The sequence below is a fragment of the Argopecten irradians genome, chromosome 4, assembly GCF_041381155.1.
Source record: "Argopecten irradians isolate NY chromosome 4, Ai_NY, whole genome shotgun sequence".
Classification (NCBI taxonomy): domain Eukaryota; kingdom Metazoa; phylum Mollusca; class Bivalvia; order Pectinida; family Pectinidae; genus Argopecten; species Argopecten irradians.
Genome location: NC_091137.1, coordinates 16,301,771 through 16,317,582, shown reverse-complemented (window position 1 = coordinate 16,317,582; position 15,812 = coordinate 16,301,771). Strand labels below are relative to the sequence as shown.

The window sequence follows — 15,812 nt, the reverse complement described above, 5'->3', positions numbered from 1 at the left end:
GATTTTCCAATCTGTTGTCCTACAACCTATTAACATAAAAGGTTATATGGTTACATAATTCGGGGTCGCCTCCGCATACTTTTGATCAGGATCGGGAAACGTTTATATTTGAAAAGTAAATCTTACTTTCTTCTTCTTTTGGGTGAATAAGGAAGTTTTCCATCCTATGAAATAATCGACCGTTTTATTCTAATTAATGAAATACTTTTTATGTTTTCAAGGAAAACAATGTATCGCGAAATGTCGAATTCAGTCAGTAATGATATTATGCATAACACATTTGGAGGCTGAAAAAAGTTGGTTGCGAGTTCCTAGTTCCGTTGAAGTTAAAAAGAAATAGGAACAACTCGCAACCAACTTTAGCCCTCCTGTGGCATTAGGTTAAGCATATGAAATGTTTCTGTTATGTCATACAGGACGTTAATAAAAAAAAACATTGACACTTTTCAGTGTAATACTATCAATCTCATAACATTACATAAAGAAGATTGGAAATCCAATACAGATAACACGAGCATTGATTCATACAAAAAGTGTGTCTAATATTATTATAATTATGTAACAATATTAAAGCGACTAATACTTTCACCGTTGAAAACAGAAGCCAAGCGTTGTGCAACTTATTAAATATCAATATTATTCACTTTACGTTGCCAAACAGAAAACGAACCTTATTCGGTGAGACAAAAACTAGAAATGTGTGTCATGTAGGCGATAAGCCAGTAACTGACTGAATGTAACCAAACAGCATCATTTTCCTTGTCCTCCATATATGTTGATACCTTAATGTTTCATAATATTATCGATCAATAGTCCTTAATCTTTGCAATTAATAATTATAGCCATGCATCGTCCTGTGTGGGCTTTATGGTAATGTATTTCTTTTTATCATTCTGATGCCAAATACATACTAAATTGAATGCAATTATTGCATATTTAGTGTGGCAGTTCACATCTGGGTCATTTAATTGGATTTATCACAGAGTAGGAGTGGATGACGTAGTTGCAGTTAATTGCTTTAAAGTAACTAACCACAACTTACGTATACTAATTAAAAGATAATGCCTTGGGTAATGTTGATACTGTAAATAAGGCACCGGCTCGGGACAAAGTCAAACGTGAATTGTAGCGGTAAGGTGAGTACATGCTATTATGCTAAATCCATAGTCCAATACATATTATAGAATTTTTATTAAATTAGATTATCAATCTTATCATTTTTATTTAAAAGTGATTCAAAAGTCACATGTTGATATAAAAATCTTTCTATATATCTGATTGAAACATATTCCAAGGTTTCAAGTACTTATTAAGCAGCTTATTTGTCATTAATATCTTCAACTATTTTTCGGTCTGATAAATATGTTGGTAACGAACAGTTTTGTAACATTGAGGATGGTACAACATCCAGAAAAAGCATCTCAATATTAATGAGGTTATTTCATTATATTTAATAACTGATACAAAAACATGTTTATAAGGTTATTTCATTTTAACACAAAAAATACAAGTTTGATTAATGAAAAATGCTGAGAATAAAGTGAACAAATGAACAGATACGTTGAGGAAAATCATCCCATGATTGTTACGTTATATATAAAAAACGACGTTTAGAAAGGCAACTCTTTAATACATAAAATCCATATTTTATTAACATACTTCAAACATCTCTCGCATATAGTGAACAGTACACTATTCCATTATGCATACAAGCAAGAAAAGTATTTTCTAAGCGTGTGCATATATAATTTAAATGGTTTATTTCCTTTATCGAAATAAATCTCATTTCTAAAAATATATCTTGTCCAACAGAAAATATTTAAGTGAGCATGTTTCATTAAAAGCAAATTATAACTAATCGGGCTGCATTTAAAAAATGTCACCCCATCACAAAATAAGCTCCAATTTACTGTAAAACAACTTTCTTCCCCTTGCGATTTACACGACCGAATTAAGTGAATTCTCGAAAGTGTATTTCCAGAAATAGATAACTTCTTGAAAGAAATTCTAATAAATTTGTATTCTGAAATCGTTTTGAAACTGAGATAGCGAAAGTTAGTAACCGCGAAAGAAAGCTGGTGTACAGTATTAAGAATAAATTCGAATACAATATTTTACAATGATTTTTGGGAAATGTATTTCTTTACAAATCTAAGCTCACACCTGCCTTATTCTATTGGCATTGCGAATATTTAATCTAATTTTGTTTTCAGATTGTAAGCTGTAAAACCGGTGAATATGGTGTCCCTCCGAATGTCGCCGTTGTACGTTGTTTTCGTTTTCGCCCTGGCGTCGGTCGTGCATGGGCACGGCAGAATGTTAGACCCTCCAGGTAGGAGCAGCATGTGGAGAGTTGGATTCAATACTCCAGTCAACTTCGATGATAACGGCCTCAATTGTGGATACAAAGAGGTGATTACTATTCTAATAGGACACAAATTTATGAAAGCATGGGAGGCCGTTTATTTGCATGAATTAGTCATTTTAATGTCGTAACCAGAAGTATTACTATACTACTCTAAAATCCGTACAATATTTGGAACGTACTGAATGTTGTCTAACTGTAGTTGAACCGTAAAATGCACTTTTTCGAGATTGTACTTAGTTGATAGTTCTATGTCCTTAATACAGTGGTGTAGTGGGGTGGCTTTGGTAACTTATTTGTTTTGAGTTTAATGTCCTACGATTATTCACAGTTCTGTAAGTAAAGCTGGTTGGCATCTCTGTCTTTAACTGATAGCATTTTTTGCGAGATTCAATATGAATGAAAGAAAATTAATTAAACTGAAACAAAACACAGAAATACCACTGTCCCCAAACCATCTACTCACCACAAGGATATCCTGAGATTTCTGTCAAAATGATTCTTTATTTTGGCGTACTTTTGTAGTATCTTATAACACAGATCCACTGAAGTATACACTGAAATATGCTATTATACAGTGTGTGAAGCAATTGATATCGTAAAATAATAATAATAAACCCATTGTTACCATTTGATTATGTCAAGTTACTCATATTTCGTTTGAATAGTAAATTTATATTTAAGTGAAGTAGTTTTTAAGTAAAATGTATGTATTCTGTTACCAGCAACCTCTAGACTTCTTCAGAGGAAATTGTGGTGTTTGTGGGGACCCTTCAGACCAAGAGCCGAAACAGAACGAGGCTGGCGGGAAGTATGCAACTGGAATAATCTCAAAATACTACAAAATGGGCGAGGTCATTGATATTCAAATCGATATCACAACGAATGATGGTGGGTTTTTCGAGTTTCGACTGTGTGAAAATAATGACGTGTCCAAACCAATCACCAGGAGCTGTTTGAAGCATGTCTTGGTTCATCCGGTGACGGGAGAGACACAGTACCCTGTGAAGAAATTCAAACATAACATCGCTGTACCTGTCAAGCTGCCAGAGAACGTCACCTGTTCACAGTGTGTCCTACAGTGGAGGTACCACACAGGTAAATCACATCCTCACTCATGTCAAATATATATCCAACGATAAATATCAATATATGTTCTATCACAATTAAAAAATATGATATCATGTTATACATGTCATTGTTATCTTACTTAATTAAAACAATTATAGATTTAAGTTAATTTATGAGTCATACTCACCAATATCTCAAAGGTATAATAGTTAATATGGCAAAAGGACCTTCGCGTTAATTGACAAGAACTTTTATTTCTAATAGCCAAAACATGCATGTTTGTATATTATAAGACTCTTTCATATGTGGATATGAAGGATAGGGATATTCTACCCGAGGGTCACAAAATGTAGTAAAACCCGAGGCTTGCAGAGGGTTTTGCAACATTTTGTGACTCAAAACCAGTTGTTTGCATCTTTTATAGTAAAACCAGTCAATTTTTTGAAAAAAAATGTTAAAATTTTACCGAGGAAATAGAAATTTTGTTGACACCGTGACGTCACGAGGCTTTATTGCATGGGTAGCCATGCAATAAAGCCTCAGGCGACATGAGTGTATTGCCCTAGACCAGCCAGTATTACACCCATAGGTATGAAAGAAAATGATATTCCATATGGACGAAAGAATACGCCAACTTGCATGTTAAAAACATACTGTATAGCCATGTTTGTGGGAGTGCTGCTTGGGCTATTGTTATGTGGTCGTGAATGTTTGAAGATTTGTCTGATCTGGAAATATACTATTTATATATTATTGCCTTCTTTTGAGACCGAAGTGCCCTCAAAAGAAGGCAATATTGTGTTTTTAGTACATAACGAATTGGAAAAAAAGATAGGACAAACAATTATCTAAGATCATCAATAGCATTTTTTTTCAAAACGAGTGCAGACACGTCTAACGTTTAGAAATGCCATGGTCGGAGGCGTATAATATATATTTTTCCTGGCAGAAATCTGTGAAAATACTCACTGCCTATTTCGATGCTTGCTCAGTTCAATTTGCTATTTTGTTCTTTTGTAAATTCGTCAGCATTCAAGTTTCCAAACTTTGACATTTATGTTTTGCAAAACGTCGTCCGCACACATCTTGTTTGCCAGTGAACAGCACAGATAGCGACAAGGACGCCGTTTTTGTCAATATGCCGCTCGTGACAAAAAGGCGCGGGAAACCATAGTTCCGGGACTACGGCTAAATAGTGCCCGGGGGCTAAGACAATGAAAACACGAGAAAAAGTCACGTTATGAACTAACAAATCTTACTGCTTTACCAACCCCGTACAATCGGATGAAGTTAACTTATAATAAGCCCCAAAAATATATCTGTTTAGGGTTACATTGGCCAAAAAATATGGTCAGTAGGTTGGGAAGAATTTTTGTGTGTCTTTCACTCTAAAATAATGGCCGGAACCGGACTCTGAGATCGAAATTCCGACATTTATTTTTTTCCGTAGAAAAGTGGAACAAAAATTAGGGTCGGGGGTAGAAATTTAGGGTCGGTCGGGTAACCATAAGCAGACAAATTATTGATTTTTGGCCTAATTTACTTTACTTACGTGTGTGTTTGTTTGATTTTGCAGGAAAGAATGGGAAGTGTAAAACTTGTGTTGACCAAGAAGAATTCTATGCGTGTTCAGATATAGCCATCAAAGCCAGAGGTTCTCCTACGATACCCATAGAGACGGGGAAACAAGGATCCGCTCTGTCACCACTTGTGGGCGATAAGACATTTGGTCGTAAGCAAAGAAGTAGTGGCAGATGTTACTCAATTTCGCGAAGTACTGACGACGATCGCTGGTGTGCAATAAACTGTAACCACTCTCCGCCACATTGCCCAACCTTCCTATGTAGATGTACTACCCCGACAACCACAAAGGAAAAACCCACTCTAACCACTGCTGAAACTACCACAACTACCGCGTCGTTGCCTACTGTCCCAAAGACCACCTCCAACTCTTTGATCTCCTTTTTACGTTCATGTGTTTCCCTATATCCGAGCGTCAGTAGCTATTGGTGTAACATCAACTGTAATTACTCCCCGATATTTTGTCCAGCCTATATGTGTAAATGTACTAAGAAACCATCCCCTACGACACCTGACCCCACCACTACCACCACTCCAATCCGCACCACCACTACCACTCCAATCCCCACTACTACTATCACTCCAATCCCCACTACTACTATCACTCCAATTCCCACCACTGTCACCACCACTGTCCCAACTACCTCATATCCTTTCGCCATTCCCGTTAATGAAACGGATGCGGAAGTCCTACCCGATGTCCAGTCACAGTTAGACGAATCATTGTCTAATTAGAACTTCGTCATTTTCGATCTTGTACTTGTAAGTGTAATATCTATATATTTTCTCGGTTAAAAGTATTCTAACAGTGTTTATCACTGACCTTGTGGATAATAATTACTATGATTAAATATTCTATAATTTATAGATAATCTATTCAAAATTCAAATTCAACTTGGGACATTTTTTCTCTCTATGAAATTATCATGCCGTTTTAAGCCAAGTAAAAGCGACGTCATTTTTGCCTTTATGTGCTGATAAACGTATGTTTAAACCAATGAACAAGCCTGTTAAAAGTAATATCAAATTATTTTCTTTTGGGATTTCATTACATTAGCACTGCATTCTGTTGAAAGATGGTTAACATTGTGATGGGTAGTCAATAATTACAGGAATATTGTTATTGTGACAATCTTATTTGAACAGATCTGAACATCTATGTGTCAACTTACGTGACAAAATCAGTGTTGTGTGATCTCAACTAAATGTTTATTAAAGGCAAAGTGGGGATTGAACCATTTTGTTGTTATGGAACATTTTCTGAAATATTTGTGATACATTTATCTCGATTGTACCATTATTTTAGAAGGATTTTGGAAATAAACATGAAAGTGCCATACAATATCTTAAATAAATATTCTTTCTCGTTATTAGTAGTAATAATTAATTTTTTGGTATTTATTTACAGAGCCAGTTATAAATAAAATAGTTTGCTCACATTTTTTTTAGAAAAATAACCGAAACAACGATATCATAATAGAAGCCTAAAAGGTGAGTATGACCTTGTGATCCGGAGGAGAAAGCATCTTGAACTTAGTCGTTTGTAATGTTCTATAAATATGTGCCATATGTTATGAAGTAGAATCACTGGCATTCACAGAATTAAATCACAGAACACCTGGCATAACAATTGGATGTCATACCTTGATCAGGATGCCGACCAAGGTTATGCAGCAATGTGACAAGATAGGTTTCGCTATCTATACTGTTTTGTACAAAGACTATACGAAAAATGCAAAAGGAAGGGTAACATTACATAAACTACAATATAGTTAACCATTTAATTAGTGTTAATTTCATTTGGAATTTTATCAAACACGTCTAAGAATGTTTTATTTTTGCGCGGAGTTTCATAAAATTTCATATGAAGTTGATACAAATTTTAGATATTTTGTCACATATCAATAACATCCTATATTTTTAAGAATTTCAATGTCGAAATATGTTGCAAAAAAGTCCAGCGTTCTCATATTGTAACGTCGCAACAATGCTTATTATGGTCATGACGTCACAATGAATGTCCATCCAGGTTATATTATATGAGGACATCACGTGACAGAATACTTGATTCTGATTGGCTACACACATGGGTACTATTTGCAATAATGCCCGGGCAAGCGGGCACTTTTGAAGTCGCGGGAAAATGAACGTGAATGTATTGTGACGTCACCGTTACATGGCGTCATTATAGCGTTGCGCTTCGACCAAGACTTCAACTTGCGGATGGCGGACAGGCTGTTGTGTGAGGGAATAGAAGCAAATGTTGCTTTTCTACAGACAGTTATTTATGTTCTATATTGATCTAGTTTCAATTCATATGTTGTACTTTTAATGTGCCAACGTGGTGTGGAAATGAAAATAGCATTGCGAGATGTCGCCTGACGTGCTTCTGTTACAATGACACGAAAACGAGTCTCATGTGTGGGTGATGTACTAAACTCATTATGGCCTGGTCGGGAGGGCACTATTGCCTGATATTATTGTCTCGTGATGGGATAGTGCCCGAGCCGGATCTCGACAATACTGCCCTCTCAACCAGGTCATAATGAATAACTAGTGACACATGCAAACATTTCTTTTAAATCACTGGATATCAGGTGGATTATGTGATAAAAATGGGGATGATAAGCATGCTAGAAGGATAAAAGTATCTCCGTTTGTGCTCTTTCGATCGATAAAATTCATCAACTTAGATTTATACACAAAGTGTGCTTTAGATCAATGTTCTTGTGAAATAGTGTATCGTACTAATCGGTACCCTACGTTATCTGTAACATGCCTACCACAGAAGTAGGAAAATTATGACATTTTATAGCAAAATATTTAGTTTATCTTATTTCTGAATATAAGCAAAACATTCATTGGTGTTTTAAGGATTGAAAATCACCCCTTGATCCGCCTCTCCAATAATGTTCCGTCCATAATGTTCTTTGCCTAGGTTTAAAATATGAAAATATATTACTCAATGGACTGTAATATGATATATGACATTTCCCTTCGGTATGGCACGAGATGAAATTTATTTTTGCGTAATTGGCATTCTTTAGAATTAGTCACTGTGACCTATTTTTGACTGTAAATATACTTTTCAATTTGGTTTCTTTTTTGACATATCAATGCATAATAATTCCAGAAAAAAATCATCGAAAATATCATTTGGTTCCGGCAAAAGTGGACTTACAGTAAATTTATCTTCCAATTTAACTCCCCATAACTCACAAGGGACTCCGACCTTACCTTAATCATATGTCATATCATGATACCCTAAAAAACGGGTAACTGTAAACAAAAATAAAATAATGCTTATCGGTGATGGCCACCAGAGGGCCCAAATCGACACTCCTTCTGTGCTTTAAAGTTTTTCAACATAATTTTTATCAATATATAAATATCCCTTGTCTAACATCTAACACCAAAGTAAGTAAGTAAAGTTACTTTTCCACGTGTAAAACAACATGGATATTTTAATTAGATATATATTTTTGAGTGGCAAAATATGAATTTCCAGAGACGTCGGATCTAAATCTGTACTCTTAAAAAAAAGAAACGCATAATTGATTTTTTTGAGGCAGATAATAAATAAATACAAATGTTAGAAATTAAGATATTTTATATAGATAAGGTAATTGAATGTCAAGACAAATTTCAAGTTATTCACAGTTCATTGTCCATTTTGTCACTTAAAGTCATTATCGCGTAGCATTAGCATCAATAACTGCTTGACAGCGTTTTTCCATCAATGACGTCAGATTACGGATGACATGTTGTAGAATGTTTGCCCACTCTGCCTGAAATGCATTTAAAAGTTGTTGCGGTGCAGAATGTCTTTGGCGGACGCGTCTGGATATGTGATACCTATCCCAAATGCGAGAGATGATACTCAGACACATTGAAGATTGTGGCTACTGCGGTCTGCGATTTGCCTGCTTCTAACAGACCGATTAAGCCTCATTAAGAAGTGGCATAACTCATCCATATTTCACAGCGCTGCAGCTAGTGTATTGAGGAAATAGCTCGAATGTAGTCGGTGAAAAAGGAGATGAAATTTTCTATATACTGATTTAGTACAGTAGGTTGCGGAGCGGAGCAATATCCAACTCTACACTTCCAAACCTAGGCCTAAAGTGAATATACAAGTAACACAAAATGATAATATACATAACATCCAGGAACAAACGTGTAAACAGCACTTAGTCTAAACGTGATATACAATAGTCGCTAATTAACTGACGCAAGCGTTACCGGTATTGAGAAGTGCTATGAAGAATGAGCTCAAAGAAACACAGGTAAATACGTTAAAGCAATAAATCACTGTAAAGAAACGGTTATAATATTTAAAATGAAGCTTTGTATTTTACTTCTAAACCTAGAATATTAAGTATGTTCGAGTAGATTAAAACAAAGGAATAATTTATCACAAATGTCCGAATATGAACCTGTCATAAACCGCGTGACACATATATAGTGCCATAAAGTGAAACTGATTTCAAAACCGAGAACCCCTGACTTACATAGGCTGTTGGTCTAAGTTTCATTTGAAAAGAATGGAAAATCGATTTATGCAAGCGGATCGGGAAAATCAAGCCAATCCAGATTCGGCCTAAGTCCAGGACAAGCCCCGTGAATGACCTGCAATTAAAACCGGCGCGTTTGAAGAAATCACCTGGATATTGTCCTAAAACTCACATATAACAATTGAAAAAATTAAATTAAATTTGATTATTTCATTATTAGAAAATTTATTGAAATATATGCTATATATTATATTGTTACGAATGTGCAGTAAACCTTGGCTGTTTACACTGAGTTAACTATAGACAATAAATTATACTCTACAACGACATTTATAAGCAGACATCTATCTCCTTGATATAAATATAAATCTAACCGTATTGTTAGCTTCTTAGCACGTGACAGAAACAGTTTTGTTGTCCTATATCATATGATTCTGTCCAAAAGCATCGGTAGTATTACGAGATTGAACGGAAATAAAATGCTTAGAAGGATAAAAATGTGGACGCCAGACAGAAAAAAAACCATACCCTGTTCTTTTAGCCATTTCTGACACTCGCGAGAGTCATCAGGCAGTCCTCCGACACGTGTGTGAGTCCTCAGATTTTTAAGCGGCTAGTGTTAGGAAAATCCCGGTCTTGCAGTCATGTAGGCAACGCATCGGCTGATTTTAGTGTCCTAACGAACGATAACCCTCGCTCACGGGGTGGTCCTTCAACTGTCCACTAGAGTCCTGTTGCATCAATTACAATTTGTATAAGCACAAATTTATAGTATTCAATTACAAACCTTTTCTTTCTATAAAAACAGTGAGAATGAAGCTATTCAACGACAAGATTCAGAATCATTATCCAAAGACAAAAGGTATTTCCAATGTGCAAATGTTTTCTTTTTCTTAATTGGAGTGTGGAGTGTTTAGTGTGGAGTTATATATAAATTAATAATTGATCTTGATTGGCGGTAGAGCAATCTTATACTTATCAACCTTAACATGTGTATTTATCAAATAGACGATAAGCGTTAAGCGCATTGAGCAGTAAACACTTTGACCGTCGTACTCGGCTGTGACAAAGAGCCTAAAAATACTACGATAGTGTACAGTTGCATTAAAATATAGATACAACAATTGTCAGACACTGAAACAAAATAAATAAAGTGAAAACACAAATGTATAATTATTTTTTCTTTGTTTTCATACCAAATATGGCTTTCTAATTGGCCGATTCTTTATTGTCATGCCACTATTAAAAACAATCCGTGAATGGCACGAAAACCTGATGTTATCATGACGTCATAATAGACAAATTGAAGTTGCGTATTGATTTGAAAAAAAATAATCCCCTGGAAAATCACTGTAATCATACGTGTAAATGTATTTTATTTTATGAAGTAGTTTGTAGAAATAATTATAAGTATTTATGTCACGACGTGGAATCACACAATTTGCAAACAAAATGTCTTCCATATCCCGATAAAATAAAAAAAATAGTGATATCGATGTTAAATAAATCTGATAATAATACTGTTGCTGAAGCTTGCCAATCTAATTAAAATTAGACTTGTAATTCCGCTCCACTACGATGGAGCGTAACATAGAGTATCGCAGTGGAACGGAATTACAAATCTAATTTTAATTAGATTATGAAGCTTGTTTGTGAAGCTTGCATACACACTTTCCACATGACGGTCCATGTTCCTCTTAACCTCACAATAAATTAATACACATATCCATGTCATAACGTTCTGAGGTACAGATATCTCAATAGCTGTGCAAATACACATAAATAATTGACCAGGAGCATAACTGCCAATAAAAGTTGTAATTTATGGGAGAATAGCATTTAGATTTGTCTGTATATGAAAGGAAACACGTCTCATGGTTCTGATAGCATCCTACCTTACGTCAAGTCTTAGGAATAGGATTGTTTTCCTAAACACAAATTAAGAACCCGTAACGAAACCCAGGAATCCAAGGCATTAATAATGTCAACCTTGAAGATTGTGGTGCTGCTCTGTATTGGCCTTTGTGTTGTGGTGGAGGTGACAAGTCACGGGCGCCTTGTCAAACCACCCAGTAGGGGCTCTATGTGGAGGTATGGATTTGACACACCCGTCAATTACAACGACAACGAACTCAACTGTGGCGGATTTCATGTAAGTCTATACCAACGATCATTCATAAAAATGTAAGCAACTATAAAAGTATGTCCACAGAAACGAGAACCTCAAATATCCTGTCTGATTTAAATAGAGAATAAATGGTTAGTATCTTACGATACAAGGTTTATTTTGGTGCGAGACTAAGGAAAGCCGAGATGACGAGGCCCAAAATAAACCTTGTATTGTAAGACACTAACGGTGTATTTTGTTTACCCTGCAACCATTATGGCTTTCAAAACGAAAGCAAATTGACAGTTTTTACTTGGTTTCGCTCGAAGCGAGACGCTTCTTTGATGCGGAGGTAAAGATTCATTCACTTAACCGAATGAGAGTGTACTCTTTTTTTTTACTGCCGTGGGAAATAAATAAGCGCATTCACAAACAGTAACCGTAATTATATTCAGTGTGATATATCACTAACACAAAATGAAAATACTTAAAAAGCAATACATATCTTTGCCATGAATTAAGAAAAAGACGACACCCCAATACAAGATTTTCGATATCGTAGAAATAACGTCATTCCGCTGAATGTGACGTCACGTTTTAGCGGCGGGACAGAATGACGTTTCATTCACTGGAAGGTTCAAGTTTTGGGTCAAGTTAGAAAAAGTTCCGTCAGATATGGAACAAATTCGCGTGATCGTATTGACGGATAAAGCATTTCGTATAGACGGATAAAGCACAAGTTTATCCGGCAGTAGTTATCGGTCAGTATGTGGGGCAGTTGCAGGATAAAAATAATTACAGATAATGATGTATAATATATCTATCTATCCTGTAACTTACTTTGATTTACCCTTTTAAACTAAATTGATAACAATTAAAATGATCTTCCTCTATTCCCAATTACGAAACCTCTGCAAAGCTATAAACTGATAGAATCTGTATTGCTTATACTGCAAACTGATTCGTAATGGACAGAGGTGGTGAATTTCGTTTCCTTATGCTTATATCATTAACATATTTTACATATTTATCAATATCAGCAAATACCCTATTAATATAATGTTCAGGTCAATTTTATTAGTTTACTTTTGACTAGTAAACGTTTACTAACTTCGATTTCAAAGAAACTCTTTACACAAAGAAGCCTATTTATTCTATTAGTAAAGCTCGGCACTATCCATTCTTAACTATAAATTACTTTGGACACGACTCCATAGTGCATGTATCGTAGAATGAGGGAACATTGTTGAGCCAAAACCTAACTTTATTTTTGAGTATTTTATAACCATTATGAACCCTATAGTATGTCGCTACGTTATGTGATAACTAGTGTGTTGCTACTCACTCATTTGTTCAGGAACCGCAGCACAATTTCAGTTATCAGGATTGAACCACCATTTTAAATTCGAATGAAAAAATGGTATTGTAAAACAAACCTGATAATCTATATTTGTTTTATTCCCACTTTTTTAACAACTATACTTAATTTAAATGTTTTGTTTCGTCGACGACATAGATACTGTTCACTCTTTCGAAACGCATGGAAATTTCCATGCGTCATTGGGAAATTTTTGATTGAGTCGAATTTAGATTTGTGTACTTATTTCGTTATCACTTCTGATGCTAACTTTCGTTTCGTTATCACATGTTTAGAATCAGTGGAACAACCAAGGCGGGGAATGTGGGTTATGTGGCGACCCCTACGAGGGAGAGAGGGCCCACGAGGCAGGTGGAGAATACGCTACTGGAACAATTGCAGCCTGCTACGTCACTTCCGTCTCTTCTATAGAAGTGGTTGCTGAACTTACCTCAAACCACAAGGGTTACTTCGAGTTCCGGCTGTGTGAGAACAACAATATCAGCCAGGCCATCAGCCAGGAATGTCTGGACGAACACGTGCTGAACTTTACTGGAACTGCGGATACGCGAGGATACATCACCTCAGATGAAAATCGGGAATTTAGTTTCCATGTCGACCTGCCAAAAGGTGTGACCTGCCAACAGTGCGTTCTTCAATGGAAATACAACGCCGGTAAGTTTAACTTTTTACCATTTATGTAAATATTACTATAAATCCGTATACGCCATTTATGGCTTTCCAATGATGTTGTACTTATGACAGATAGCATTTGGTTAAATGAGACACAGTAATTATATCTATACATATAGATAAGAGAGTTAGACTGTCCACTGTGTAGTGTCAGGATAGAGGGACCATGCTGAGTCAGTACCCCTGGCTGAAGGGAAGGGTTGACCCCCGTGGTGACCACATGATAGCAGGTCTCAGGAAGAGCTAAAATAAATGTGTTTGTTTTATATATTTAAAACAAGTAATAAGTAAAGAATTATAATAGTGAATAATGTAATTTACTAAGCATTGGATACAGCAAGATGTGTATTATTGATATACTGAGTTACAATTCAATAGGCAGTATAGTTTGGAAGCTGTATAGCTTTTACAGTAATGTTTAGTATGTGAAAGTCAGTATTTCTAATGTAACATTTGTAATTAATAATAGTTCTATATATTTTCTATATCATTAGAAAGAAGATAAAGTTATCTTTAATTTGCAACCTTTATATCGGTTGTGTACTATATGGTTTCATTAATATATTAGGATAAAGATGTATAAGAAACACAGACTAGGCCTGTCAGGCAAAACCTAGAGATCCTTAGGGAGTCTGATTAGGGTGTCTTCTACCAGGTGTGGCAGGGACTTGTATAGTAGGGTCTTAGAGCCCAAAATCTAGACTAGTAGTTAGAGAAGTTCTAGAAGTGACAAAAGGTTATAGTAAGCCCATTGGAATATATATTTATACATGGAGTGTAATTGGTGAATGTGAGATGCTGATGTAAAATTGTGGAACCCTAAGTAATAAATATGAGGAACTGGCAGTATGGATTGGACATTATATTTTAAGTGTAAACTAAGCATAATCATTATGTATGATTATGCAAGTGCTATGACCAGCCGCGACGGTCGGTCATATACTGATGAGCACCCAGGTTTACTTGATGATCAAATATTTTTATTGTATCCCAGGTAAAAAAATATACTTCCGTTAGTTTAATAGTAGTATATTGAAACGGGAATATACTCTTAAATCTGCTTAATTGAAAACAAGTTGAGTAATACAGTCAAAATATGTACATGTATCATACTTTTGAACGGATATTTTAGATGTTTTAGATATGTAAATTGAATTTTACATTGCAAAACTCATGATATCATATCACATTGAAAACCGATTGCAAAGTATCTACCAAGGTCAACTATTTACCCAGAATTGTTATCATATTATCATGTTTTATTATCTTCAACAATGAAAGTGAATCCAGCACAACAATTTACCAGGAACATTATATCCAGTGATATAGAAAACATAGTATTCGCATAATGTATAATAGCAATAATTTCTGTATTTTCCAACATTGTCTGGTAGTTAACCCAAGGTTACATTATTTTAGTGCCATGGCCTAAGGTAGCAAGAAACCATGATGTTTTCCAAATCTGATCGCTACACCAAGGATTTATAAGTGATCTCATATACGTCCTTGGCTACACTAACATGTGGATTTAAACTTATTGTGACCAATTATGTCAATGATAAATTTAGTTGAAATGGAATAATTTTAACATACCATTACATCAGACTAACAGTATTTGTTATCTTTGTGTATGATACACCAATCCTCTTACAGGTAACAGCTGGGGGTGTGATGGGAAGGATGACTGTTGTATTGGATGTGGTCAACAGGAGCAGTTCTACGGCTGCGCAGACATACAGATACTAGATACGTGTCCATTTACTGTGTAAACTCTAGTAAACTGATGTTTTAATGACATTTCAGTAATTTATACAACCAAGTTGTGTTGTTCATATGTCGTAACCGCAGAATACAATCATAGAAAATTAGAGTAAATTTATAATCCATTAATCAGAGAATTACACACAAATAAGCCATGCAAGATACGACACTTGTTGGTCTCATTGTAACGATTGTGACATTCTTCTGTGATTGTTTGCTACAAATGATTCGTTTGGACAATATCAATCCTGATTAAATTGAAATAAAATGGTCATAAATATATAATTTGTATCAATGTATCTACTTCTTTTGTCATATAAGAATCAATTTCTTTTCAATAAACATACTTCATGATATACCATA

The 15,812-nt window shown here is 35.2% G+C and overlaps 2 protein-coding genes across 2 annotated transcripts; both read left to right on the top strand.

Moving 5' to 3' along the window:
- The first annotated feature begins 1,257 nt into the window (after positions 1 to 1,257).
- On the top strand, positions 1,258 to 6,400 carry LOC138320760 (uncharacterized). Its single transcript, XM_069263949.1, has 3 exons — positions 1,258 to 2,412; positions 3,091 to 3,463; positions 5,013 to 6,400. Exons 1-3 carry the CDS (start codon positions 2,239 to 2,241, stop codon positions 5,750 to 5,752), a joined length of 1,287 nt encoding a protein of 428 aa, XP_069120050.1. The 5' UTR covers positions 1,258 to 2,238; the 3' UTR covers positions 5,753 to 6,400.
- Positions 6,401 to 11,359: 4,959 nt separating this feature from the next.
- On the top strand, positions 11,360 to 15,812 carry LOC138320759 (uncharacterized). Its single transcript, XM_069263947.1, has 3 exons — positions 11,360 to 11,683; positions 13,292 to 13,670; positions 15,342 to 15,812. Exons 1-3 carry the CDS (start codon positions 11,513 to 11,515, stop codon positions 15,455 to 15,457), a joined length of 666 nt encoding a protein of 221 aa, XP_069120048.1. The 5' UTR covers positions 11,360 to 11,512; the 3' UTR covers positions 15,458 to 15,812.